The sequence below is a fragment of the Eucyclogobius newberryi genome, unplaced genomic scaffold (assembly GCF_026437365.1).
Source record: "Eucyclogobius newberryi isolate DKJ021-1_F unplaced genomic scaffold, fEucNew1.0.hap1 SCAF_2, whole genome shotgun sequence".
Taxonomy (NCBI): Eukaryota; Metazoa; Chordata; class Actinopteri; order Gobiiformes; family Gobiidae; genus Eucyclogobius; species Eucyclogobius newberryi.
The window spans coordinates 947,262-973,514 of record NW_027315834.1 but is presented as its reverse complement, the minus strand read 5'-3'; the positions used below and the strand labels follow the sequence as shown (position 1 = coordinate 973,514).

General features: G+C 50.8%; 1 protein-coding gene across 1 annotated transcript in view; it reads left to right on the top strand.

Annotated features, from left to right (window-relative positions):
• Positions 1 to 3,021: 3,021 nt before the first annotated feature.
• cog5 (component of oligomeric golgi complex 5) overlaps positions 3,022 to 26,253 on the top strand; it is a 29,535-nt gene continuing 6,303 nt past the window's right edge. The window contains exons 1-18 of the mRNA XM_072454667.1: positions 3,022 to 3,136; positions 4,558 to 4,697; positions 5,317 to 5,374; positions 10,170 to 10,224; positions 10,292 to 10,361; positions 10,998 to 11,118; positions 12,564 to 12,694; positions 12,896 to 13,052; positions 13,663 to 13,775; positions 14,798 to 14,875; positions 15,405 to 15,486; positions 15,701 to 15,899; positions 16,823 to 16,984; positions 17,376 to 17,475; positions 18,599 to 18,709; positions 22,813 to 22,875; positions 23,879 to 23,982; positions 24,362 to 24,599. Of these exons, the coding sequence (XP_072310768.1) occupies positions 3,076 to 3,136; positions 4,558 to 4,697; positions 5,317 to 5,374; positions 10,170 to 10,224; positions 10,292 to 10,361; positions 10,998 to 11,118; positions 12,564 to 12,694; positions 12,896 to 13,052; positions 13,663 to 13,775; positions 14,798 to 14,875; positions 15,405 to 15,486; positions 15,701 to 15,899; positions 16,823 to 16,984; positions 17,376 to 17,475; positions 18,599 to 18,709; positions 22,813 to 22,875; positions 23,879 to 23,982; positions 24,362 to 24,599 (2,043 nt within the window). The 5' untranslated portion in view covers positions 3,022 to 3,075. The remainder of the gene's footprint in view (positions 3,137 to 4,557; positions 4,698 to 5,316; positions 5,375 to 10,169; positions 10,225 to 10,291; positions 10,362 to 10,997; positions 11,119 to 12,563; positions 12,695 to 12,895; positions 13,053 to 13,662; positions 13,776 to 14,797; positions 14,876 to 15,404; positions 15,487 to 15,700; positions 15,900 to 16,822; positions 16,985 to 17,375; positions 17,476 to 18,598; positions 18,710 to 22,812; positions 22,876 to 23,878; positions 23,983 to 24,361; positions 24,600 to 26,253) is intronic.

Below are 26,253 nucleotides of genomic sequence, written 5' to 3'. Positions count from 1 at the left end.
GACGTACGTCTGTTTGTGTGGAGGAGACACGGTGAGGAGAGAGGAGACACGGTGAGGAGAGAGGAGACATGGTGAGGAGAGAGGCAGGAGGAGACACGGTGAGGAGAGAGGAGACACGGTGAGGAGAGAGGAGACATGGTGAGGAGAGAGGCAGGAGGAGACACGGTGAGGAGAGAGGAGACATGGTGAGGAGAGAGGCAGGAGGAGACACGGTGAGGAGAGAGGAGACACGGTGAGGAGAGAGGAGACACGGTGAGGAGAGAGGAGACATGGTGAGGAGAGAGGCAGGAGGAGACACGGTGAGGAGAGAGGAGACACGGTGAGGAGAGAGGAGACATGGTGAGGAGGGAGGAGACACGGTGAGGAGGGAGGAGACACGGTGAGGAGGGAGGAGACATGGTGAGGAGGGAGGAGACACGGTGAGGAGAGATGAGATATGGTGAGGAGAGAGGAGACACGGTGAGGAGGGAGGAGACACGGTGAGGAGAGAGGAGACATGGTGAGGAGAGAGGCAGGAGGAGACATGGTGAGGAGAGAAGCAGGAGGAGACACGGTGAGGAGAGAGGAGACACGGTGAGGAGAGAGGAGACACGGTGAGGAGAGAGGAGACACGGTGAGGAGGGAGGAGACACGGTGAGGAGAGAGGAGACACGGTGAGGAGAGAGGAGACATGGTGAGGAGAGAGGCAGGAGGAGACACGGTGAGGAGAGAGGAGACACGGTGAGGAGAGAGGAGACATGGTGAGGAGGGAGGAGACACGGTGAGGAGGGAGGAGACACGGTGAGGAGGGAGGAGACACGGTGAGTAGACACGGTGAGGAGAGAGGAGACATGGTGAGGAGGGAGGAGACACGGTGAGGAGAGATGAGATATGGTGAGGAGAGAGGAGACACGGTGAGGAGGGAGGAGACACGGTGAGGAGAGAGGAGACATGGTGAGGAGAGAGGCAGGAGGAGACATGGTGAGGAGAGAAGCAGGAGGAGACATGGTGAGGAGAGAGGAGATATGGTGAGGAGAGAGGAGACATGGTGAGGAGAGAGGCAGGAGGAGACATGGTGAGGAGAGAAGCAGGAGGAGACATGGTGAGGAGAGAGGAGATATGGTGAGGAGAGAGGAGACACGGTGAGGAGAGAGGAGACATGGTGAGGAGAGAGGCAGGAGGAGACATGGTGAGGAGAGAGGCAGGAGGAGACATAGTGAGGAGGGAGGAGACATGGTGAGGAGAGAGGCAGGAGGAGACATGGTGAGGAGAGAGGCAGGAGGAGACATGGTGAGGAGAGAGGAGATATGGTGAGGAGAGAGGAGACATGGTGAGGAGAGAGGCAGGAGGAGACATGGTGAGGAGAGAAGCAGGAGGAGACATGGTGAGGAGAGAGGAGATATGGTGAGGAGAGAGGAGACACGGTGAGGAGAGAGGAGACATGGTGAGGAGAGAGGCAGGAGGAGACATGGTGAGGAGAGAGGCAGGAGGAGACATAGTGAGGAGGGAGGAGACATGGTGAGGAGAGAGGCAGGAGGAGACATGGTGAGGAGAGAGGCAGGAGGAGACATGGTGAGGAGAGAGGCAGGAGGAGACATGGTGAGGAGGGAGGAGACATGGTGAGGAGAGAGGAGACATGGTGAGGGGAGAGGAGACATGGTGAGGAGAGGAGACATGGCGAGGAGAGAGGAGACATGGTGAGGAGGGAGGAGACATGGTGAGGAGAGAGGAGACATGGTGAGGAGGGAGGAGACATGGTGAGGAGGGAGGAGACATGGTGAGGAGAGAGGCAGGAGGAGACACGGTGAGGAGAGAGGAGACACGGTGAGGAGGGAGGAGACACGGTGAGGAGAGAGGAGACATGGTGAGGAGAGAGGAGACATGGTGAGGAGAGAGGAGACATGGTGTGGAGAGAGGAGACACGGTGAGGAAAGAGGATGGAGGAGACATGGTGAGGAGACACAGAGAGGAGACACGGTGAGGAGAGAGGAGACACAGAGAGGAGATACGGTGAGGAGAGAGGAGACACGGTGAGGAGAGAGGAGACACGGTGAGGAGAGAGGAGACACGGTGAGGAAAGAGGAAGGAGGAGACACGGTGAGGAGACACAGAGAGGAGACACGGTGAGGAGAGAGGAGACACGGTGAGAAGAGAGGAGACACAGAGAGGAGATACGGTGAGGAGAGAGGAGACACAGAGAGGAGACACGGTGAGGAGAGAGGAGACACGGTGAGGAGAGAGGAGACACGGTGAGGAGAGAGGAGACACGGTGAGGAGAGAGGAGACACAGAGAGGAGATACGGTGAGGAGAGAGGAGACACAGAGAGGAGACACGGTGAGGAGAGAGGAGACACGGTGAGGAGAGAGGAGACACGGTGAGGAAAGAGGAGACACAGAGAGGAGACACGGTGAGGACAGAGGAAGGAGGAGACACAGAGAGGAGACACGGTGAGGAGAGAGGAGACACAGAGAGGAGACACAGTGAGGAGAGAGGAGACATGGTGAGGAGAGAGGAGATACGGTGAGGAGAGAGGAGACACAGAGAGGAGACACGGTGAGGAGAGAGGAGACACGGTGAGGAGAGAGGAGACACGGTGAGGAGAGAGGAGACACGGTGAGGAGAGAGGAGACACAGAGAGGAGATACGGTGAGGAGAGAGGAGACACAGAGAGGAGACACGGTGAGGAGAGAGGAGACACGGTGAGGAGAGAGGAGACACGGTGAGGAAAGAGGAGACACAGAGAGGAGACACGGTGAGGACAGAGGAAGGAGGAGACACAGAGAGGAGACACGGTGAGGAGAGAGGAGACACAGAGAGGAGACACAGTGAGGAGAGAGGAGACATGGTGAGGAGAGAGGAGACACGGTGAGGAAAGAGGAAGGAGGAGACACGGTGAGGAAAGAGGAAGGAGGAGACACGGTGAGGAGAGAGGAGACACAGAGAGGAGAGGAGAAACCCCCACAAGAAGCAGTACAAGCCCCGGTACAATAGGGGGCGATATGCACCTTAATCGCCACTGCCAACTAAATAAAAGAAGAAGACGAAGCCGGAAGTGAATGCGGATGTGAATGCGGATGTAAAAGGTAAACAGCGCCATGGAGGAGCCGAGAGCCGCTGTGCGCGAGGACCACGGGCCGAACTCTCTTCTGACCGAGGGTAAAACACCTTTTGTTCTGTCCGAGTGGGACACCTGAGGACAGCCGGGCTCTGGGACGTCCCAAAGTGTTCAGTCAAACCCAAGAGGACAATAAACATGTTAGCTGCGTTAGCTGCGTTAGCTTCTGTCAAATACACGTCTAAATCTGACCGGTTCTGATTCTGGTCTAGAGCGATATCGTGGCTTCAGTTCCACTTTAGTGAGAAACAAATACGTAGAATACAGTAGAACTTAATCATGTAACTCGTGCCCCCCTGTCTTCTGTCTAAAGCCCCCCCTGTCTTCTGTCTAAAGCCCCCCCCTGTCTTCGGTCTAAAGCCCCCCCTGTCTTCTGTCTAAACCCCCCCTGTCTTCTGTCTAAAGCCCCCCCCTGTCTTCGGTCTAAAGCCCCCCCTGTCTTCTGTCTAAAGCCCCCTGTCTTCTGTCTAAAGCCCCCCCTGTCTTCTGTCTAAAGCCCCCTGTCTTCTGTCTAAAGCCCCCCTTGTCTTCTGTCTAAAGCCCCCTGTCTTCTGTCTAAAGCCCCCTGTCTTCTGTCTAAACCCCCCCCTGTCTTCTGTCTAAAGCCCCCTGTCTTCTGTCTAAAGCCCCCTGTCTTCTGTCTAAAGCCCCCTGTCTTCTGTCTAACCCCCCCCCCTGTCTTCTGTCTAAAGTCCCCTGTCTTCTGTCTAAAGCCCCCTGTCTTCTGTCTAAAGCCCCCCCCCTGTCTTCTGTCTAAAGCCCCCCCCCTGTCTTCTGTCTAAAGCCCCCCCTGTCTTCTGTCTAAAGCCCCCTGTCTTCTGTCTAACTGTCTTCTGTCTAAAGCCCCCTGTCTTCTGTCTAAAGCCCCCCCCCTGTCTTCGGTCTAAAGCCCCCCCCCTGTCTTCTGTCTAAAGCCCCCCCCTGTCTTCTGTCTAAAGCCCCCTGTCTTCTGTCTAAACCCCCCCCTGTCTTCTGTCTAAACCCCCCCCTGTCTTCTGTCTAAAGCCCCCCCCTGTCTTCGGTCTAAAGCCCCCCCTGTCTTCTGTCTAAAGCCCCCTGTCTTCTGTCTAAAGCCCCCCCTGTCTTCTGTCTAAAGCCCCCTGTCTTCTGTCTAAAGCCCCCCTTGTCTTCTGTCTAAAGCCCCCTGTCTTCTGTCTAAAGCCCCCCCTGTCTTCTGTCTAAAGCCCCCCCTGTCTTCTGTCTAAAGCCCCCCCTGTCTTCTGTCTAAAGCCCCCCCTGTCTTCTGATTAAAGTCTAAAGCCCCCTGTCTTCTGTCTAAAGCCCCCCCTGTCTTCTGATTAAAGTCTAAAGCCCCCTGTCTTCGATCTAAAGCCCCCTGTCTTCTGTCTAAAGCCCCCTGTCTTCTGTCTAAAGCCCCCTGTCTTCTGATTAAAGTCTAAAGCCCCCTGTCTTCTGTCTAAAGCCCCCTGTCTTCGGTCTAAACCCCCGGTCTTCTTTGCAGAGTGGTATGTGGACTTTGTGGCAGAGGAGTTTGATGTGAAGTCCTACACGGCTCAGGCCATCCACCAGGCGGTCATCAGTGAGCAGCTGGCCCGACTGGCCCAGGGCATCAGTCAGCTGGACAAGGAGCTGCACAGCCAGGTCTGTGCCCCCTTCACCTGTGCCCCCTTTACCTGTGCCCCCTTCACCTGTGCCCCGTTCACCTGTGCCCCCTTTACCTGTGCCCCCTTTACCTGTGCCCCCTTCACCTGTGCCCCCTTCACCTGTGCCCCCTTCACCTGTGCCCCCTTCACCTGTGCCCCCTTCACCTGAGCGCCCTTCACCTGAGCGCCCTTCACATGTGCCCCCTTCACCTGTGCCCCCTTTACCTGTGCCCCCTTCACCTGTGCCCCCTTCACCTGTGCCCCCTTCAACTGTGCCCCCTTCACCTGTGCCCCCTTCACCTGTGCGCCCTTCACCTGAGCCCCCTTCACCTGTGCCCCCTTCACCTGTGCCCCCTTCCCTGCGCCTAATGTGCACGTGTGACCCTCACGTGTGACCCTCACGTGTGACCCTCACGTGTGACCCTCACGTGTGACCCTCACGTGTGACCCTCATGTGTGACCCTCATGTGACCCTCATGTGACCCTCATGTGACCCTCATGTGTGACCCTCATGTGTGACCCTCATGTGTGACCCTCATGTGACCCTCATGTGACCCTCATGTGTGACCCTCATGTGACCCTCATGTGACCCTCATGTGACCCTCATGTGTGTCCAGGTGGTGTCCAGACACGAGGACCTTCTGGCTCAGGCCACAGGGATCGAGTCACTCCAAGGTAACACAACAGACTAAATTTCTCTGTATTAGTTTCTTTAGCTCAGTCACTAATGAAAAAGTTAGTTAGGAGACAATATTGTTCTCAGTCCTGTCTCACAATGACCTCAGTCCTGTCTCCTGTCTCACAATGACCTCAGTCCTGTCTCCTGTCTCACAATGACCTCAGTCCTGTCTCACAATGACCTCAGTCCTGTCTCACAATGACCTCAGTCCTGTCTCACAATGACCTCAGTCCTGTCTCATCCAATGAGCTCGGACCCTCATCTTCCTCCAGTTAAACTAGAACAAACCATCAAACCTTTACCTGCAAGTCAAGTCCTCTGCCACTGCCAGGAACTCGATCTAACTTCAACTACATGACCATCTCAAGAACCTCAAGAACCTCAAATACATGACCATCTCAAGAACCTCAAGAACCTCAACTACATGACCATCTCAAGAACCTCAAGAACCTCAACTACATGACCATCTCAAGAACCTCAAGAACCTCAACTACATGACCACCTCAAGAACCTCAAGAACCTCAACTACATGACAACCTCAAGAACCTCAACTACATGACCACCTCAAGAACCTCAAGAACCTCAACTACATGACCACCTCAAGAACCTCAAGAACCTCAACTACATGACCACCTCAAGAACCTCAAGAACCTCAACTACATGACCATCTCAAGAACCTCAAGAACCTCAACTACATGACCATCTCAAGAACCTCAACTACATGACCACCTCAAGAACCTCAACTACATGACCACCTCAACTACATGACCACCTCAAGAACCTCAACTACATGACCACCTCAAGAACCTCAACTACATGACCATCTCAAGAACCTCGAGAACCTCAAATACATGACCTCCTGGAGAACCTCGAGAACCTCACGCATCGTCATTTTACAGAATTACATAGTTACATATAATTATTACCGCTCGGAACACCGGGATCACATGACCATCTCAAGAACCTCAAGAACCTCAATTACATGACTATCTCAAGAACCTCAACTACATGACTATCTCAAGAACCTGGAGAACCTCAACTACCTGACCATCGCAAGAACCTCGAGAACCTCAACTACATGACCATCTCAAGAACCTGGAGAACCTCAACTACATGACCACCTCAAGAACCTCAAGAACCTCAACTACATGACCATCTCAAGAACCTCAACTACATGACCATCTCAAGAACCTCAAGAACCTCAACTACATGACCATCTCAAGAACCTCAAGAACCTCAATTACATAACTATCTCAAGAACCTCAACTACATGACTCCCTCAAGAACCTCAACTACATGACCATCTCAAGAACCTGGAGAACCTCAACTACCTGACCATCTCAAGAACCTCGAGAACCTCAAATACATGACCATCTCAAGAACCTCAACTACATGACCATCTCAAGAACCTCAACTACATGACCACCTCAAGAACCTCAAGAACCTCAACTACATGACCACCTCAAGAACCTCAAGAACCTCAACTACATGACCACCTCAAGAACCTCAACTACATGACCACCTCAAGAACCTCAACTACATGACCACCTCAAGAACCTCAACTACATGACCATCTCAAGAACCTCAAGAACCTCAACTACATGACCACCTCAAGAACCTCAACTACATGACCACCTCAAGAACCTCAACTACATGACCATCTCAAGAACCTCAAGAACCTCAACTACATGACCATCTCAAGAACCTCAAGAACCTCAACTACATGACCATCTCAAGAACCTCAACTACATGACCATCTCAAGAACCTCAACTACATGACCACCTCAAGAACCTCAACTACATGACCATCTCAAGAACCTGGAGAACCTCAACTACATGACCATCTCAAGAACCCCGAGAACCTCAAATACATGACCTCCTGGAGAACCTCGAGAACCTCACGCATCGTCATTTTACAGAATTACATAGTTACATATAATTATTACCGCTCGGAACACCGGGATCACATGACCATCTCAAGAACCTCAAGAACCTCAATTACATGACTATCTCAAGAACCTCAACTACATGACTATCTCAAGAACCTGGAGAACCTCAACTACCTGACCATCTCAAGAACCTCGAGAACCTCAACTACCTGACCATCTCAAGAACCTCGAGAACCTCAACTACATGACCATCTCAAGAACCTGGAGAACCTCAACTACATGACCACCTCAAGAACCTCAAGAACCTCAACTACATGACCATCTCAAGAACCTCAACTACATGACCATCTCAAGAACCTCAAGAACCTCAACTACATGACCATCTCAAGAACCTCAAGAACCTCAATTACATAACTATCTCAAGAACCTCAACTACATGACTCCCTCAAGAACCTCAACTACATGACCATCTCAAAAACCTGGAGAACCTCAACTACCTGACCATCTCAAGAACCTCGAGAACCTCAACTACCTGACCATCTCAAGAACCTCGAGAACCAAACCTGCATGACCACCTCAAGAACCTCAACTACATGACCACCTCAAGAACCTCAACTACATGACCACCTCAAGAACCTCAACTACATGACCACCTCAAGAACATGACCACCTCAAGAACCTCAACTACATGACCACCTCAACTACATGACCACCTCAAGAACCTCAACTACATGACCACCTCAAGAACCTCAACTACATGACCATCTCAAGAACCTCAACTACATGACCTCCTCGAGAACCTCAACTACATGACCACCTCGAGAACCTCAACTACATGACCACCTCGAGAACCTCAACTACATGACCACCTCAAGAACCTCAACTACATGACCTCCTCGAGAACCTCAACTACATGACCACCTCAAGAACCTCCACTACATGACCACCTCAAGAACCTCCACTACATGACCACCTCAAGAACCTCAACTACATGACCACCTCAAGAACATGACCACCTCAAGAACCTCCACTACATGACCACCTCAAGAACCTCCACTACATGACCATCTCAAGAACCTCGACTACATGACCACCTCAAGAACCTCGACTACATGACCACCTCAAGAACCTCGATTACATGACCACCTCGAGAACCTCAACTACATGACCACCTCGAGAACCTCAACTACATGACCACCTCGAGAACCTCAACTACATGACCACCTCGAGAACCTCAACTACATGACCACCTCGAGAACCTCAACTACATGACCACCTCGAGAACCTCAACTACATGACCACCTCGAGAACCTCAACTACATGACCACCTCGAGAACCTCATCTCCATGACCACCTCGAGAACCTCAACTACATGACCACCTCGAGAACCTCAACTACATGACCACCTCGAGAACCTCCACTACATGACCACCTCGAGAACCTCCACTACATGACCACCTCAAGAACATGACCACCTCAAGAACCTCCACTACATGACCACCTCAAGAACCTCGACTACATGACCATCTCAAGAACCTCGACTACATGACCACCTCAAGAACCTCGACTACATGACCACCTCAAGAACCTCGACTACATGACCACCTCAAGAACCTCGACTACATGACCACCTCGAGAACCTCGACTACATGACCACCTCGAGAACCTCAACTACATGACCACCTCGAGAACCTCAACTACATGACCTCCTCGAACACGACATGCAGACACAGGAAGTACTTTAAACTCTCTGGTCGAACACGACGTACAGACACAGGAAGTACTTTAAACTCTCTGGTCGAACACGACGTGCAGACACAGGAAGTACTTTAAACTCTCTGGTCGAACACGACGTACAGACACAGGAAGTACTTTAAACTCTCTGGTCGAACACGACGTACAGACACAGGAAGTACTTTAAACTCTCTGGTCGAACACGACGTACAGACACAGGAAGTACTTTAAACTCTCTGGTCGAACACGACGTACAGACACAGGAAGTACTTTAAACTCTCTGGTCGAACACGACGTACAGACACAGGAAGTACTTTAAACTCTCTGGTCGAACACGACGTACAGACACAGGAAGTACTTTAAACTCTCTGGTCGAACACGACGTACAGACACAGGAAGTACTTTAAACTCTCTGGTCGAACACGACGTACAGACACAGGAAGTACTTTAAACTCTCTGGTCGAACACGACGTACAGACACAGGAAGTACTTTAAACTCTCTGGTCGAACGCGACGTACAGACACAGGAAGTACTTTAAACTCTCTGGTCGAACGCGACGTACAGACACAGGAAGTACTTTAAACTCTCTGGTCGAACGCGACGTACAGACACAGGAAGTACTTTAAACTCTCTGGTCGAACGCGACGTACAGACACAGGAAGTACTTTAAACTCTCTGGTCGAACACGACGTACAGACACAGGAAGTACTTTAAACTCTCTGGTCGAACGCGACGTACAGACACAGGAAGTACTTTAAACTCTCTGGTCGAACGCGACGTACAGACACAGGAAGTACTTTAAACTCTCTGGTCGAACACGACGTACAGACACAGGAAGTACTTTAAACTCTCTGGTCGAACACGACGTACAGACACAGGAAGTACTTTAAACTCTCTGGTCGAACACGACGTACAGACACAGGAAGTACTTTAAACTCTCTGGTCGAACGCGACGTACAGACACAGGAAGTACTTTAAACTCTCTGGTCGAACGCGACGTACAGACACAGGAAGTACTCTCACAGTGGAAATGCACCTACCAGGAACATTTCAGACCCTCCATCATTTCTGGATGAGAAGGGCAAAATGACTCATCTCTGTGTTTGAAGTGTCACATGTTATAGTAGTGGAAGAGGCCCTCAGCTGTGCCTGTGATGTTGTGTGCAGGGGTCCTTCACATGATGCAGACCAGGATCAGTGCTCTGCAGGCCGCTGTGGACAGGTCAGACACTCTCACATCGTGCTCCCTTAGGTCACTGAAACATCATGTCTCACATTCTCACTTGCAGGATAAGGAGCAAGATTTTAGACCCGTACAACAAGATGATGACCCGGATCACACAGCTCTCCAGACTCCAGGTGGTTCTGAACACACACCCTTCTGTAATGTAGAGTCATCCTGATGGCAAAGCTTAAGTCTGAACCTTCTTCCATGTTCTTCATGTTCTTCATGTTCTTCATGTTCATCATGTTCATCATGTTCTTCATGTTCTTCATGTTCTTCATGTTCATCATGTTCATCATGTTCATCATGTTCTTCATGTTCTTCATGTTCATCATGTTCTTCATGTTCATCATGTTCTTCATGTTCATCATGTTCTTCATGTTCATCATGTTCATCGTGTTCATCGTGTTCTTCGTGTTCTTCGTGTTCTTCGTGTTCTTCGTGTTCATCGTGTTCATCGTGTTCATCGTGTTCTTCGTGTTCTTCGTGTTCATCGTGTTCTTCGTGTTCTTCGTGTTCATCATGTTCTTCGTGTTCTTCGTGTTCATCGTGTTCATCGTGTTCATCGTGTTCTTCGTGTTCTTCGTGTTCTTCGTGTTCTTCGTGTTCTTCGTGTTCATCGTGTTCATCGTGTTCTTCGTGTTCATCGTGTTCTTCGTGTTCTTCGTGTTCTTCGTGTTCATCGTGTTCATCGTGTTCATCGTGTTCTTCGTGTTCTTCGTGTTCATCGTGTTCTTCGTGTTCTTCGTGTTCTTCATGTTCATCTGCAGATGGCCTGTGACCTGCTGCGTCGAATCATCCGCATCCTGTACCTGAGTAAGAGGCTGCAGGGCCAGCTCCAGGGCGGGAGCCGAGAGATCAGCAAAGCAGCACAGAGCCTCAACGAGCTGGGTACGCCTCCCAGAGGGGTCCGCCTCCCAGAGGGGTCCTCCTCCCAGAGGGGTCCGCCTCCCAGAGGGGTCCGCCTCCCAGAGGGGTCTTCCTCCCAAAGGGGTCTTCCTCCCAGAGGGGTTCTCCTCCCAGAGGGGTCCGCCTCCCAGAGGGGTCCGCCTCCCAGAGGGGTCTTCCTCCCAGAGGGGTTCTCCTCCCAGAGGGGTCCTCCTCCCAGAGGGGTCCTCCTCCCAGAGGGGTCTTCCTCCCAGAGGGGTTCTCCTCCCAGAGGGGTCTTCCTCCCAGAGGGGTCTTCCTCCCAGAGGGGTCCTCCTCCCAGAGGGGTCCTCCTCCCAGAGGGGTCCGCCTCCCAGGGGGGTCCCGCCCCTTTGTGCAGCTCACAAGCTGCTTATGACACCAGGACCATTTAGAGTCCATGAGATGCTCTACAAAGCCTCAACTTTTACTCGCCTTTTTTATGTCCACCTCATGTGTTAGTTTAAATGCACAGCCGATACACTTATGAAATACTTTGCTCACAATATTTCAATTATATTAAGATTACAACTAGTCAGCAGCGGTCACGTGCTCTCAGGCAGCGGTCAGCAGCGGTCTCGGGCAGCGGTCAGCAGCGGTCCCGTGCTCTCGGGCAGCGGTCAGCAGCGGTCACGTGCTCTCGGGCAGCGGTCACGTGCTCTCGGGCAGCGGTCAGCAGCGGTCACGTGCTCTCGGGCAGCGGTCAGCAGCGGTCTCGGGCAGCGGTCAGCAGCGGTCCCGTGCTCTCGGGCAGCGGTCAGCAGCGGTCACGTGCTCTCGGGCAGCGGTCACGTGCTCTCGGGCAGCGGTCAGCAGCGGTCACGTGCTCTCGGGCAGCGGTCAGCAGCGGTCACGTGCTCTCGGGCAGCGGTCACGTGCTCTCGGGCAGCGGTCAGCAGCGGTCACGTGCTCTCGGGCAGCGGTCAGCAGCGGTCACGTGCTCTCGGGCAGCGGTCAGCAGCGGTCACGTGCTCTCGGGCAGCGGTCAGCAGCGGTCATGGGCTCACACAGACCTGAACCATTCAAGCTTCTGTGGAGCTCATCAAGCTCCAGGTGCGTCGTGGGAATTAAATCGTTTTATTTTGCATTTATATCTTTGTGCCAGACTCGGCAGGAGCAGCACAAACACCACAGATTAAAAACACAAATAACCCATCGTGGCCATAAATAATTGCGATAATTGAACAAACGGTTGATCTTGACCGTTGTGCCACATTCACGCTCACAAACGCACTCTTCATACACCAGAACACATGGACACTGGAGGAGAGGTGGCTGTGCCTTGCCCAAGGACACAATGACAGTGTGCACTACCGCCCCCCTGTGGCACCTGGTGTTCCAGCGCGCTCCCCTCCAAGTACTAACCAGGCCCCTCCCCGTTTGGCTTCCAGGATCGAATGGTCAGACGTGTTGGTATGTTTTGTCTGTAGATTACCTGTCCCAGGGCGTGGACCTGAGCGGCATCCAGGTGATCGAGAGCGAGCTGCTCCTGATCAGCAGAGCCCGGCTGGAGGTGGAGAACCAGGCCCACAGGCTCCTGCAGCAGGGCATCCAGATCCAGGTACTGCAGCTTCACCCGGGGGACAAACAGTGTCTCGTGTCCGCCTCACACAGTGGCGCCCATTTGTCATGTATATTCTCACACGCGTCAGTAATGGCCCCTGGGTGCTCTGTGTGTCAGTAATGGCCCCTGGGTGCTCCGTGTGTCACTAATGGCCCCTATGTGCTCCGTGTGTCACTAATGGCCCCTGTCCCCTGGCAGAACCCCACTCAGGTGGGCACGGCCCTGCAGGTCTTCCATAACTTGGGCACTCTGCGGCAGACGGTGCTGGCTGTAGTGGAGGGCCACCAGAACAGCCTCCGGGAGACCATCAGCTCTGCTCTGGAGCTCAGGGGCCTCACGCAGTCTCACACCAGAGGTAACCATCCATTATATATATATATTTGTGTGTGTGTAATAATATATATATATATATATATATATATATATATATATATATATATATATATATATACTTCACGTCCTCCACACACGGACAGCTGATAACACCTTTAGCCCGCATTCCTGTCACCATGGCAACAGGGGGAGGACATCTGCATACCCTACACATGTACATATACATATACATATAATATGTGTGTGCTTATGGAATGAGGCATAGATAAAAAGCATTTATAAATAGTTCTTAAATCATTTCCTGGGGTTATCCTCGGGTTATTTTTGGGGCTCGTTAATGTTAATGATACATTAAATATTTGTTACTGGATTTGTTATTTATTCCTAAACATTTATAAATGCTGTGTAGGTCTTTCTTATAGTTAATGATCAGTTTAGTTTTGTTTATGATGAGTAAATAATCTTAAACATTTCTACTATATAATTTATGTCAATGATTAAATGATCATGATTTACAAACATTTATAAATGCTCAGTATTTATGTCTTATTCTGAAGTTATCACACATCGTTTATAATAATGTGATACTTTGTGCTTGGTGCATTGCCACTATATCTGAGTCCTTTGTGCAGGGGCCCCTGGCCGGGCCCTGCTGCCCACACCTGGGACCACAGCTCAGTTCCGGGCTGCGCTCTGGACCAACCTCGAGAAGCTGATGGACCAGATCTGTGCCGTTTGCAGACAGGTGAAGTCCCTCCCCTTTACGCTATGATCCCTCTCCTTCTCTCTGAAGAAGTCCCTCCCCTTTACGCTATGATCCCTCTCCTTCTCTCTGAAGAAGTCCCTCCCCTTTACACTATGATCCCTCCCCTTCTCTCTGAAGAAGTCCCTCCCCTTTACGCTATAATCCCTCCCCTTCTCTCTGAAGAAGTCCCTCCCCTTTACGCTATGATCCCTCCCCTTCTCTCTGAAGAAGTCCCTCCCCTTTACGCTATAATCCCTCCCCTTCTCTCTGAAGAAGTCCCTCCCCTTTACGCTATAATCCCTCCCCTTCTCTCTGAAGAAGTCCCTCCCCTTTACGCTATGATCCCTCCCCTTCTCTCTGAAGAAGTCCCTCCCCTTTACACTATGATCCCTCCCCTTCTCTCTGAAGAAGTCCCTCCCCTTTACACTATGATCCCTCCCCTTCTCTCTGAAGAAGTCCCTCCCCTTTACGCTATAATCCCTCCCCTTCTCTCTGAAGAAGTCCCTCCCCTTTACGCTATGATCCCTCCCCTTCTCTCTGAAGTAGACCCTCCCCTTCTCTCTGAAGTAGACCCTCCCCTTCTCTCTGAAGTAGACCCTCCCCTTCTCTCTGAAGAAGACCCTCCCCTTCTCTGGGGGGTTTGATTGCATTACTGCTGTAATACTGGGGGTTTATGGTTCGTATCACTGTTATTACTGTCAGAAAAACCTGCAAAAACTTCAACCTCTTTTCTATAATAAAAGTGAAGACATGTTTTGACAATAGGCTCAGGGTGTGGCAAGTGGAAATATGAGATGAATATGGTTTAGTTTAGTTTGTGGAGCCGGTCGACCTCCAGTAGAGTTACAAAGGCTCCTCCATCTACATTCTATCTACAGCATGAACACAGCATGTAGAGGAACCCAGAAGGAACATGCTCAGAACATGCAAGCTCCATACAGAACAATGCTCTTTATGTATATGTATGTATATATATATGTATATATGTGTGTATATCCAAACATGTCTTTTTGTGAGGGCAGGTACAGCACCTCCAGAAGGTCCTGATCAAAAAGAGAGACCCAATCAGTCACGTCTGCTTCATTGATGAAATCATCAAGGTACAAACACCACATTTGAGCATCTCTGTTTGGCCCCTGGAGGGCCTCTGTTTGGCCCCTGGAGGGTCTCTGGTGGGCCTCTGTTTGGCCCCTGGAGGGCCTCTGTTTGGCCCCTGGAGGGTCTCTGGAGGGCCCCTGTTTTGCCGCTGGAGGTCCTCTGTTTGGCCCTTGGAGGGCCTCTGTTTGGCCCTTGGAGGGCCTCTGTTTGGCCTCTGGAGGGCCTCTGTTTGGCCCCTAGAGGGCCTCTGGAGGGCCTCTGTTTGGCCCCTAGAGGGCCTCTGTTTGGCCCCTAGAGGGTCTCTGGAGGGCCCCTGTTTTGCCTCTGGAGGGCCCTTGGGGGGCCTCTGTTTGGCCCTTGGAGGGCCTCTGTTTGGCCCTTGGAGGGCCTCTGTTTGGCCCCTGGAGGGTCTCTGGAGGGCCCCTGTTTTGCCGCTGGAGGTCTTCTGGAGGGCCCTTGGAGGGCCTCTGTTTGGCCCCTGGAGGGCCTCTGATGGGCCATTGGAGGTCTGATGTGTTTTTGTGTGGGCAGGACGGGCAGCCGGACATCCTGTGCACCTTCTGGACCAACATGACGGATTGGCTTGGTCAGGAGTTCCACAGGGCCACAGAGGGTGAGCGTCACCACCAAGGCCACGCCCATGTGTGAAAGAGTTTAGCACGTCAGAACAAACACGTGTAATTAGATGTGCACACAATTTGGTAATATTTTGGTAAAAAAATGTAAATCTAGATCATTGTTGATCGCTCTCTCTACTGTTCCACAAAATGTAGTAGATGTATATTTTAAGTTTAAAGTAATTTTTTCATTTTTAATTTTGTTGCCAGCCTCGTCGTTTCTGAAGCAAGCATTTGAAGGAGAATATCCAAAGCTGCTGAGGTTATTTAATGATCTGTGGCGCCGCCTGCAACAGTACAACGGCAGCCTGCAGGGGGCGATGCTGAGTGGCACAGAGTCTGCTCTGGACATGAGCTCCACCGAGTCAGAGGGAAACGACCTCTTCACCTACGCCAAACAGGACTACAAGTCAGTTCATCCCTGGAAGATCATTTCTGTAGTCCGATTATGAATTTGAAATGCTTTTAAAGGGATGGAAAATATGCCTCATACGGGTTTGCATTTTCCTCCAAGGATGATTTAATGTACCTTCATTATTTCCACAGATACATGCACCATAAACACACTATTACATGGTGTATAAACACACTATTACATGGTGTATAAGCCTGTGTCTGTGTGTTGTGTGTCTCTCTCTGTGTGTGTGTGTGTGTCTCTGTGTGTGTCTGTGTGTGTCTCTGTGGTGTGTTTTGTGTGTCTCTGTGTGTGTCTGTGTGTGTGTGTCTCTGTGTGTGTCTCTGTGTGTGTGTTGTGTGTGTCTCTGTGTGTGTGTTGTGTGTGTCTCTGTGGTGTGTTTTGTGTGTCTCTGTGTGTGTGTGTGTCTCTGTGTGTGTCTCTGTGTGTGTGTTGTGTGTGTCTCTGTGTGTGTGTGTGTGTGTGTGTGTTTGTGTCTCTCTGTGTGTGTCTCTGTGTGTGTTGTGTGTCTCTGGTGTGTTGTGTGTGTCTCTGTGGTGTGTTTTGTGTGTCTCTGTGTGTGTCTGTGTGTGTGTGTCTCTGTGTGTGTGTTGTGTGTCTCTGTGGTGTGTTTTGTGTGTCTCTGTGTGTGTCTGTGTGTGTGTGTCTCTGTGTGTGTGTTGTGTGTGTCTCTGTGTGTGTTGTGTGTCTGTGTGTGTGTTGTGTGGCTCTGTGTGTGTTGTGTGGCTCTGTGTGTCTCTGTGTGTGTTGTGTGTCTCTGTTTGTGTTTCTGTGTGTGTTGTGTGTCTCTGTGTGTGTGTGTTGTGTGTCTCTGTGTGTTGTGTGTCTCTGTGTGTCTCTGTGTGTGTTGTGTGTCTCTGTGTGTGTTGTGTGTCTCTGTGTGTGTTGTGTGTCTCTGTGTGTGTCTCTGTGTGCAGCCTGGAGAGGGCTCTGAAGAACTGCCTCCGTCTCTTCGAGGCAGCTTACCTGTCCAAGTCTCTGTCGCGCCTTTTTGACCCCATCAACCTGGTGTTTCCTCTGGGGGGACACAACCCACCGTCCAGTGAAGAGCTGGACAGCATCGTCCGCACCATCAGCAGGTCAGTCACTGCATGTCCACTCTGATGGTCAGTCACTGCAGCATGTCCACTCTGATGGTAGATATAAAGCTGTAGATGGAGAACGCTCGTTTCATATTAGAAGAGAAACAAGACGGAATACATGACGTAAGAGGACGTACGAGGACGTACGAGGACGTACGAGGACGTACGAGGACGTAAGAGGACGTAAGAGGACGTAAGAGGACGTAAGAGGACGTAAGAGGACGTAAGAGGACGTAAGAGGACGTAAGAGGACGTAAGAGGACGTACGAGGACGTACGAGGACGTACGAGGACGTACGAGGACGTACGAGGACGTAAGAGGACGTAAGAGGACGTAGTACGAGGACGTACGAGGACGTAAGAGGATGTAAGATGACGTGTGCTCGCAGTGAGCTGGGCGTGGCCTCGGTGGACCCTCAGCTCGCTCTGTCTGTGGCCAAGAACGCAGCCAAGACCGTCCAGCTCTTCTGCGTCAAGTCCGAACAGCTGGTGAGTCCATATTCTGCTCAAATACTCCGTGTAAATGTATACGTGCTCCTCCATGTTTTCAAAGCTCATACACCTTACGTCATGACAGCCTGACTGAAGGGAATGATTGGAAATGTTGATTTGACAGTTTTGATGACTCCAGAACTTTAAAGTGTGTTGCTATAACATCAAAATAGTTTTCTCCAATTTTACAGTTAAAAATGCTACTTTTTGTTGTCTAGGCCAATTTAGCAGGACGCTTGAGGGCCAAAGAAAACTGGTCTGAGGGCCGCATTTGGCCCCCAGGCCATAGATTGTGATGGAGTTCCTCAGCTCTGTAAAGAGCGCTTTTAGATCAACGCTGTGGTCGACAATGAACCAAATGTAGTTAAGTACAGCGGGCGTGGTCAGCGGGCGTGGTCAAGTCCAGCGTTAGAGTATGAGCTCATGAATGCTTTGGTGTGTGGGTATAATGTGGGTATAATGTGGGCATAATGCGGGTATAATGTGGGTACAATGTGGGCATAATGCGGGTATAATGCGGGTACAATGTGGGCATAATGTGGGTATAATGTGGGCACAATGCGGGCATAATGCAGGTATAATACGGGTATAATGCGGGCATAATGCGGGTATAATGCCGGCATAATGCCGGCATAATGCGGGTATAATGCAGGTATAATACTGGCATAATGCGGCCATAATGCGGGCATAATGCAGGTATAATGCCGACATAATGCCGGCATAATGCGGGTATAATGCGGGTATAATGCGGGCATAATGCGCGTATAATGCTGGCATAATGCCGGCATAATGCGGGTATAATGCAGGTATAATGCCAGCATAATGCGGGTATAATGCATGTATTAATGTGGGTATAATGCCGGCATAATGCGGGCATAATGCGGGTATAATGCGGGTATAATGCGGGTATAATGCGGGCATAATGCGGGCATAATGCGGGTATAATGCGGGTATAATGCATGTATTAATGTGGGTATAGTGCGGGCATAATGCGGGTATAATGCGGGTATAATGCGGGTACAATGCGGGTATAATGCCAGCATAATGCGGGCATAATATGGGTATAATGCGGGTATAATGCGGGCATAATGCGGGTATAATGCGGGCTCCTGTGTGGCAGCTCTACACTGGGCCGGATGCCACGCAGGTGATCGGGCCTCTCACCGAGGGCCAGAGGAGGAACGTGGCTGTGGTCAACAGTCTGCAGCGGCTGAACCAGGCCGTCCTCAGGGTAACGCCCTTTTATCTTCTTCACTCTCGTGTCAGTGTGTGTGTCAGTGTGTGTGTCATGGAATCAGAAAATGTCCTTGGGAGGAGACATACACCGATGCTATTCCGTAACACATTGAGAACACAATTCAACTTAGAATATGAAACGACACAGAAATATCAGACAAGCTTGGGAGAAAACGCCGGGACTGATCACGCAAGCTGTTGTTGTTGATCCTCCTGCGTCTCACCCCGTTTTTTCCCATGCTGGTTGGTTTTATTAGATATTCTGGAATAGGCGGGTCACATTTCTCATTGGTCAGCCTCACATCAAGGCACTTGGTATTTTTCCGTAGAGATCAAGCCTTGGGTAAACATTACCCAAACTCCTCTGGGCTGTCACCCCACCTCGGGTAAACATCCTTTGGCCCATCTTTACGACCCCTTCACAAATGCAGTTTGTCACACACCCGTTCTTCTCTTAGACTAATGATGCAGATAAAATATCACTATTATGCAGATAAAATACATCACAGAAATATAATCATATATTCACATTTTATCACAGTGTGTGTCTGTCAGTGTGTGTGTGTGTGTGTGTGTCAGTGTGTGTGTCAGTGTGTGTGTCAGTGTGTGTGTCAGTGTGTGTGTGTGTGTCAGTGTGTGTGTGTCAGTGTGTGTGTGTCAGTGTGTGTGTGTCAGTGTGTGTGTGTCAGTGTGTGTGTGTCAGTGTGTGTGTGTCTAGTAGGAATGTGAACGGCTACGATGGACCGGATCTGGACTTGTAAAAACGTTTCGGTTCAGGTCCAAAAAAACCGAAACCCCGGTGATTCGGTTCTGGACTCATTAAAAATCTACCACTCACATTCTATTTCCTTTACGTTCTAGAATCTAAACCATCTGAAACCTTCCATAGATCGCGAAATTCGCGCTGGAAAAGACGTAAACTCTGACATCGCTGTCAATGACCCGGAGCATCAGCGACGCACGCGTCTTCCGCGCGGCAGAAGTTGAAGCCGGCGAGTTTAAAGACGCAAGACCGAACATTCGGGAAGATCGCTGACTTTATTTAAATCGTTTGAAGCCGCCGCGTGCATCGCCGCTTGTGCCGCTCCGTGAGTTAGTTTGACGCTTGTTAAAGGAGCGGGTTGTGCTTTGGTTTGGGTGTAAATATTGTAACTTCTCGCTCAGGTCAGTGATGCTGGTTTAATGTCACAAGTTGTCACTTTATTTCTTGAACAGAGTTGGTTAATGTTGGCCGTAACCATGGTGATGGAACAGGAACATCAGAAACTACCTGGTCTCCTGAGCCGCTCTTAGCTCCGCCCCAGAGACCGCGCACGCGCACTAGAGACGAGGGTCGCTACAATATGAATAAAATAACTGTTATGTTGTGCTGTAGCATTTATTTCAGTGGGTTAATGTGCAATATACATATTTATACATCTAAGTAAATACTAAGTCAAAGGAATATTGTTTAATTGCTGGATTCATTAATTGGAGCTTATATTTAGTAATAGTATTTGTATTCTACAGTTGTTAAATATGGTCTTGTGTTTAATGCTGTTAATATGATGTATTGTGTGTAGTGTAAAATATTTTCATATTCTATTTTTGATAATGATGATTGATTTATAGTGGTTCTAGTCGACTGTTATGCTAGTTTTTGAAGGTTTTTACATGACTTTGATGCCAATGGATCTGCAAAATTAAAGAGTGTAAATGTATCTAAAGCATTAAACTTCAGGTGTGGGAACAGCCCAGTCAAACCAGTAACACACTTACAAACACCGTATCAGCTGAAACAGCTGCTCCAATACCAATACTCAACATGCTCTTGTTCAGAAGTTGTTCCTCAAGTAAAACACATGAATTTGTGTTAGCTCGTAGCTTGTGATTTGTAAGTTGTAGCTTCTGTTAAAAACAGTGAATAAACCAGATAAGTTGAGTTTATTTCAGTGCAGTTAAGCCTTGTGTTTGATAGAAGTGTCTTGTGTTACGCTGTTGTAACATTATGTAAATATGGCCTGGTTCAGGTCCGGACTCATTAGGTCTGAACCTGAACCTCTGGATTCAAATCCGGACTTGAACCTTAACGTGGGTTTATGTCTGCGTCCCTAGTGTCAGTGTGTGTGTCAGTGTGTGTGTGTGTGTCAGTGCGTGTGTCAGTGTGTGTGTGTGTGTCAGTGTGTGTGTCAGTGTGTGTGTGTGTGTCAGTGCGTGTGTCAGTGTGTGTGTGTGTGTCAGTGCGTGTGTGTCAGTGCGCGTGTCAGTGCGTGTGTCAGTGCGTGTGTCAGTGTGTGTGTCAGTGTGTGTGTCAGTGCGTGTGTCAGTGTGTGTGTCAGTGTGCGTGTGTCAGTGTGCGTGTGTCAGTGTGCGTGTGTCAGTGTGCGTGTGTCAGTGTGCGTGTGTCAGTGTGCGTGTGTCAGTGTGCGTGTGTCAGTGTGCGTGTGTGTCAGTGCGTGTGTGTGTCAGTGCGTGTGTGTCAGTGCGTGTGTCTGCGTGTGTGTCAGTGCGTGTGTGTCAGTGTGTGTGTGCGTGTGTCAGTGCGTGTGTCAGTGCGTGTGTCAGTGTTTGTGTGTCAGTGCGTGTGTGTGTCAGTGCGTGTGTGTGTCAGTGCGTGTGTCAGTGCGTGTGTCAGTGCGTGTGTGTGTCAGTGCGTGTGTCAGTGCGTGTGTGTCAGTGCGTGTGTGTCAGTGCGTGTGTGTCAGTGCGTGTGTGTCAGTGCGTGTGTGTGTCAGTGCGTGTGTGTGTCAGTGCGTGTGTGTCAGTGCGTGTGTGTCAGTGCGCGTGTGTCAGTGCGCGTGTCTGTGTGTGTCAGTGTGTGTGTCAGTGTGTGTGTCAGTGCGTGTGTGTCAGTGCGTGTGTCAGTGTGCGTGTGTCAGTGTGCGTGTGTCAGTGTGCGTGTGTCAGTGTGCGTGTGTGTCAGTGTGTGTGTGTGTGTGTCAGTGCGTGTGTCAGTGCGTGTGTCAGTGTTTGTGTGTCAGTGCGTGTGTGTGTCAGTGCGTGTGTGTGTGTCAGTGCGTGTGTGTCAGTGCGCGTGTCAGTGCGTGTGTGTCAGTGTGCGTGTGTCAGTGTGCGTGTGTCAGTGTGCGTGTGTCAGTGTGCGTGTGTGTCAGTGCGTGTGTGTCAGTGCGTGTGTCTGCGTGTGTGTCAGTGCGTGTGTGTCAGTGTGTGTGTGCGTGTGTCAGTGCGTGTGTCAGTGCGTGTGTCAGTGTTTGTGTGTCAGTGCGTGTGTGTGTCAGTGCGTGTGTGTGTCAGTGCGTGTGTCAGTGCGTGTGTGTGTCAGTGCGTGTGTCAGTGCGTGTGTGTCAGTGCGTGTGTGTCAGTGCGTGTGTGTCAGTGCGTGTGTGTGTCAGTGCGTGTGTGTGTCAGTGCGTGTGTGTCAGTGCGTGTGTGTCAGTGCGTGTGTGTCAGTGCGCGTGTCTGTGTGTGTCAGTGTGTGTGTCAGTGTGTGTGTCAGTGCGTGTGTGTCAGTGCGCGTGTGTCAGTGTGCGTGTGTCAGTGTGCGTGTGTCAGTGTGCGTGTGTGTCAGTGTGTGTGTGCGTGTGTCAGTGCGTGTGTCAGTGCGTGTGTCAGTGTTTGTGTGTCAGTGTGTGTGTCAGTGTTTGTGTGTGTCAGTGTCAACAGAACAACACAAGAGGCTGAACATACCATAAACAACAACAAATAAAAGGTTAAGTCTTTATAAAGTCTAGTAATAGTTATTTGTGACACTGAGTCCAGATTCATGCAGCAGCAGAACATAGAATGAAATGAGGTCCACGTGTGACAGCACTTCTCAGACCTCAATGTCTGTGTCTGTCTGTGTCTCTGCTCTGTCTGTGTCTGTCTGTGTCTCTGCTCTGCTGTGTCTGTGTCTATGTCTCTGTCTGTGTCTCTGCTGTGTCTGTGTCTCTGTCTGTGTCTCTGTCTTTTGCTGTGTCTCTGCTGTGTCTGTGTCTCTGCTGTGTGTGTGTGTCTGTATGTGTGTGTCTGTCTGTGTCTCTGTCTTTGTCTCTGTTGCTGTGTCTCTGTCTGTGTCTGTGTCTCTGTCTTTGTCTCTGTTGCTGTGTCTCGTCTGTGTCTCTGTGTGTGTCTGTCTGTCTGTGTCTGTGACTGTGTCTCTGGTTTCTCTTTGTGCAGGTCGTCTCTGGGCTGAGTTCCTGTCCAGCTGCTGCAGTCGAGGCCCTGTCCTCCTCACTACAGGTACTGCTCCTCGTACTGCTCCTCGTACTCCTCCTCGTACTCCTCCTCGTACTGCTCCTTGTACTGCTCCTCGTACTGCTCCTTGTACTGCTCCTCGTACTGCTCCTTGTACTGCTCCTCGTACTCCTCCTCGTACTGCTCCTCGTACTCCTCCTCGTACTGCTCCTCGTACTCCTCCTCGTACTGCTCCTCGTACTCCTCCTTGTACTGCTCCTCGTACTCCTCCTTGTACTCCTCGTACTGCTCCTCGTACTGCTCCTCATACTGCTCCTCGTACTCCTCCTCGTACTGCTCCTTGTACTGCTCCTCGTACTCCTCCTCGTACTGCTCCTCGTACTGCTCCTTGTACTACTCCTTGTACTGCTCCTCGTACTCCTCCTGGTTCTCCTCCTTGTACTGCTCCTTGTACTGCTCCTTGTACTCCTCCTGGTTCTCCTCCTTGTACTCCTCCTTGTACTGCTCCTTGTACTGCTCCTTGTACTCCTCCTTGTACTCCTCCTTGTACTCCTCCTTGTACTGCTCCTTGTACTCCTCCTTGTACTGCTCCTTGTACTGCTCCTTGTACTCCTCCTTGTACCATATATGTTGGTGTAATGCCTCATTTGTCCAGGAGGGCTCCTCCTTGACTCGTCTCAGACTCTGGATCTGTCCTGATAAATGTCCTGTTTATTTATTTGCACTGTTTTAATTTCCCACTGAAATTAATCTTCTTTGTTACCATTGCAGCACTGAAATGTGCCATATAAATCCTATAGTTAGCTGCTGCAGCTCTTCATCACTGATGAGTACCTGATTAACAGCTTACTCCAGATGATCACAGCTGAATCTAAAGTCCTCAGGATGTGCTGAGCGAGCGCTTGCAGCTGCTCAGCACATGAAGCGCTTGCAGCTGCTCAGCACATGAAGCACTTGCAGCTGATCAGCACATGAAGCGCTTGCAGCTGCTCAGCACATGAAGCGCTTGCAGCTGCTCAGCACATTGTGATTCATGTGGTACTTCCAGGCCCTGCAGGTGCTGATGGCAGGTGCGGTCCAGCCTCTGCTCCTGTCTGTGAGTGACTCGGTCCAGGCCATCCTCCTCACGCTGCACCAGGAGGACTTCTCTGGGTCAGCACCACACACTCGCCACCTTCACACCTCCCACTTCTCCGGCTCCTCCCACTCTTAGGTCAAAGGGCAACTCTAAATCACTCTAGTGAGTGAAATGGGGCCCCAGTGCGACCCCGAACGGGAAGGACCCCGGGAAGAGTAGTTTGCTGTTAAGATACAGCAAACTATACATCTTTGAAAATGTTCGACTTTCTTGGCACATTTGGAAAGAGTTGAACTATTGAAAGTAAAAAAGTATTAGTTGAATCATATTGTAGCACGTTTGTGTCGGGAACCGTTTGTGTCCTACAATCTTGGGGTGTCAGAGGGTTGAATACGTACAGTTGGATTATCGCTGACCTCCTTGTGACCTCTGCCCTGCGTGTGCCGTGTGCAGAGGACTGTCCAGCGCTGACCGGCCCGACGTGCCCTGCTCGCTCTACATGAAGGAGCTGCAGAGCTTCATCTCACGTGTCATGGCCGAATACTTCACACATTTCACGTGTGCGGACTTCATCTACGAGCGCACGGAGGGCATCGCCCAGAGGACCATTCAGCTGTTCATCTGCCACGCTAGCCTGCTGCGCCCGCTGGGCGAGGGCGGCAAGATGAGGCTCGCCGCAGACTTCGCTCAGGTACCTACACCACTTTGCTCAGGTACCTGCAGGTGTTCACAGTATGAATACCCACATACTGCTTTATGGGACTAGATCTCGAAGACGAGGGTCACATAGAGGTCACACCAGACACATGACCATAGGATAGTTAGTCCAATAGGAGGAGAGGACCTGCTTGTCCAGTGTCACACACACACACACACACTGTCACACACACTCACACACACACACACACACACACACTGTCACACACACACACACACACACACACACTGTCACACACACACACACACACACACTGTCACACACACACACACACTGTCACACACACACACACACACTGTCACACACACTCACACACACACACACACACACACACTGTCACACACACACACACACACACTGTCACACACACACAGTCACACACACACACACACACACACACTGTCACACACACACACACACACACACTGTCACACACACACACACACTGTCACACACACACACACACACACTGTCACACACACACACACACACACACACACACTGTCACACACACACACACACTGTCACACACACACACACACACACACACACACACACACTGTCACACACACACACACACTGTCACACACACACACACACACACACACACACTGTCACACACACACACACACTGTCACACACACACACACACTCACACACACACACACACACACACTGTCTCACACACACACACTGTCCAATGTGTCAATCCTAAAACATAAAGTGTCTGTTTATGACATAGACACAGACGACCTCAGACACAGACGACCTCAGACACAGACGACCTCAGACACAGACGACCTCAGACTCAGACGACCTCAGACACAGACGACCTCAGACACAGACGACCTCAGACACAGACGACCTCAGACACAGACGACCTCAGACACAGACGACCTCAGACTCAGACGACCTCAGACACAGACGACCTCAGACTCAGACGACCTCAGACACAGACGACCTCAGACACAGACGACCTCAGACACAGACGACCTCAGACACAGACGACCTCAGACACAGACGACCTCAGACACAGACGACCTCAGACTCAGACGACCTCAGACACAGACGACCTCAGACACAGACGACCTCAGACACAGACGACCTCAGACACAGACGACCTCAGACACAGACGACCTCAGACACAGACGACCTCAGACACAGACGACCTCAGACACAGACGACCTCAGACACAGACGACCTCAGACACAGACGACCTCAGACACAGACGACCTCAGACACAGACGACCTCAGACACAGACGACCTCAGACACAGACGACCTCAGACACAGACGACCTCAGACGACCTCAGACACAGACGACCTCAGACACAGACGACCTCAGACACAGACGACCTCAGACACAGACGACCTCAGACACAGACGACCTCAGACACAGACGACCTCAGACACAGACGACCTCAGACACAGACGACCTCAGACACAGACGACCTCAGACACAGACGACCTCAGACTCAGACGACCTCAGACACAGACGACCTCAGACACAGACGACCTCAGACACAGACGACCTCAGACACAGACGACCTCAGACACAGACGACCTCAGACACAGACGACCTCAGACACAGACGACCTCAGACACAGACGACCTCAGACACAGACGAC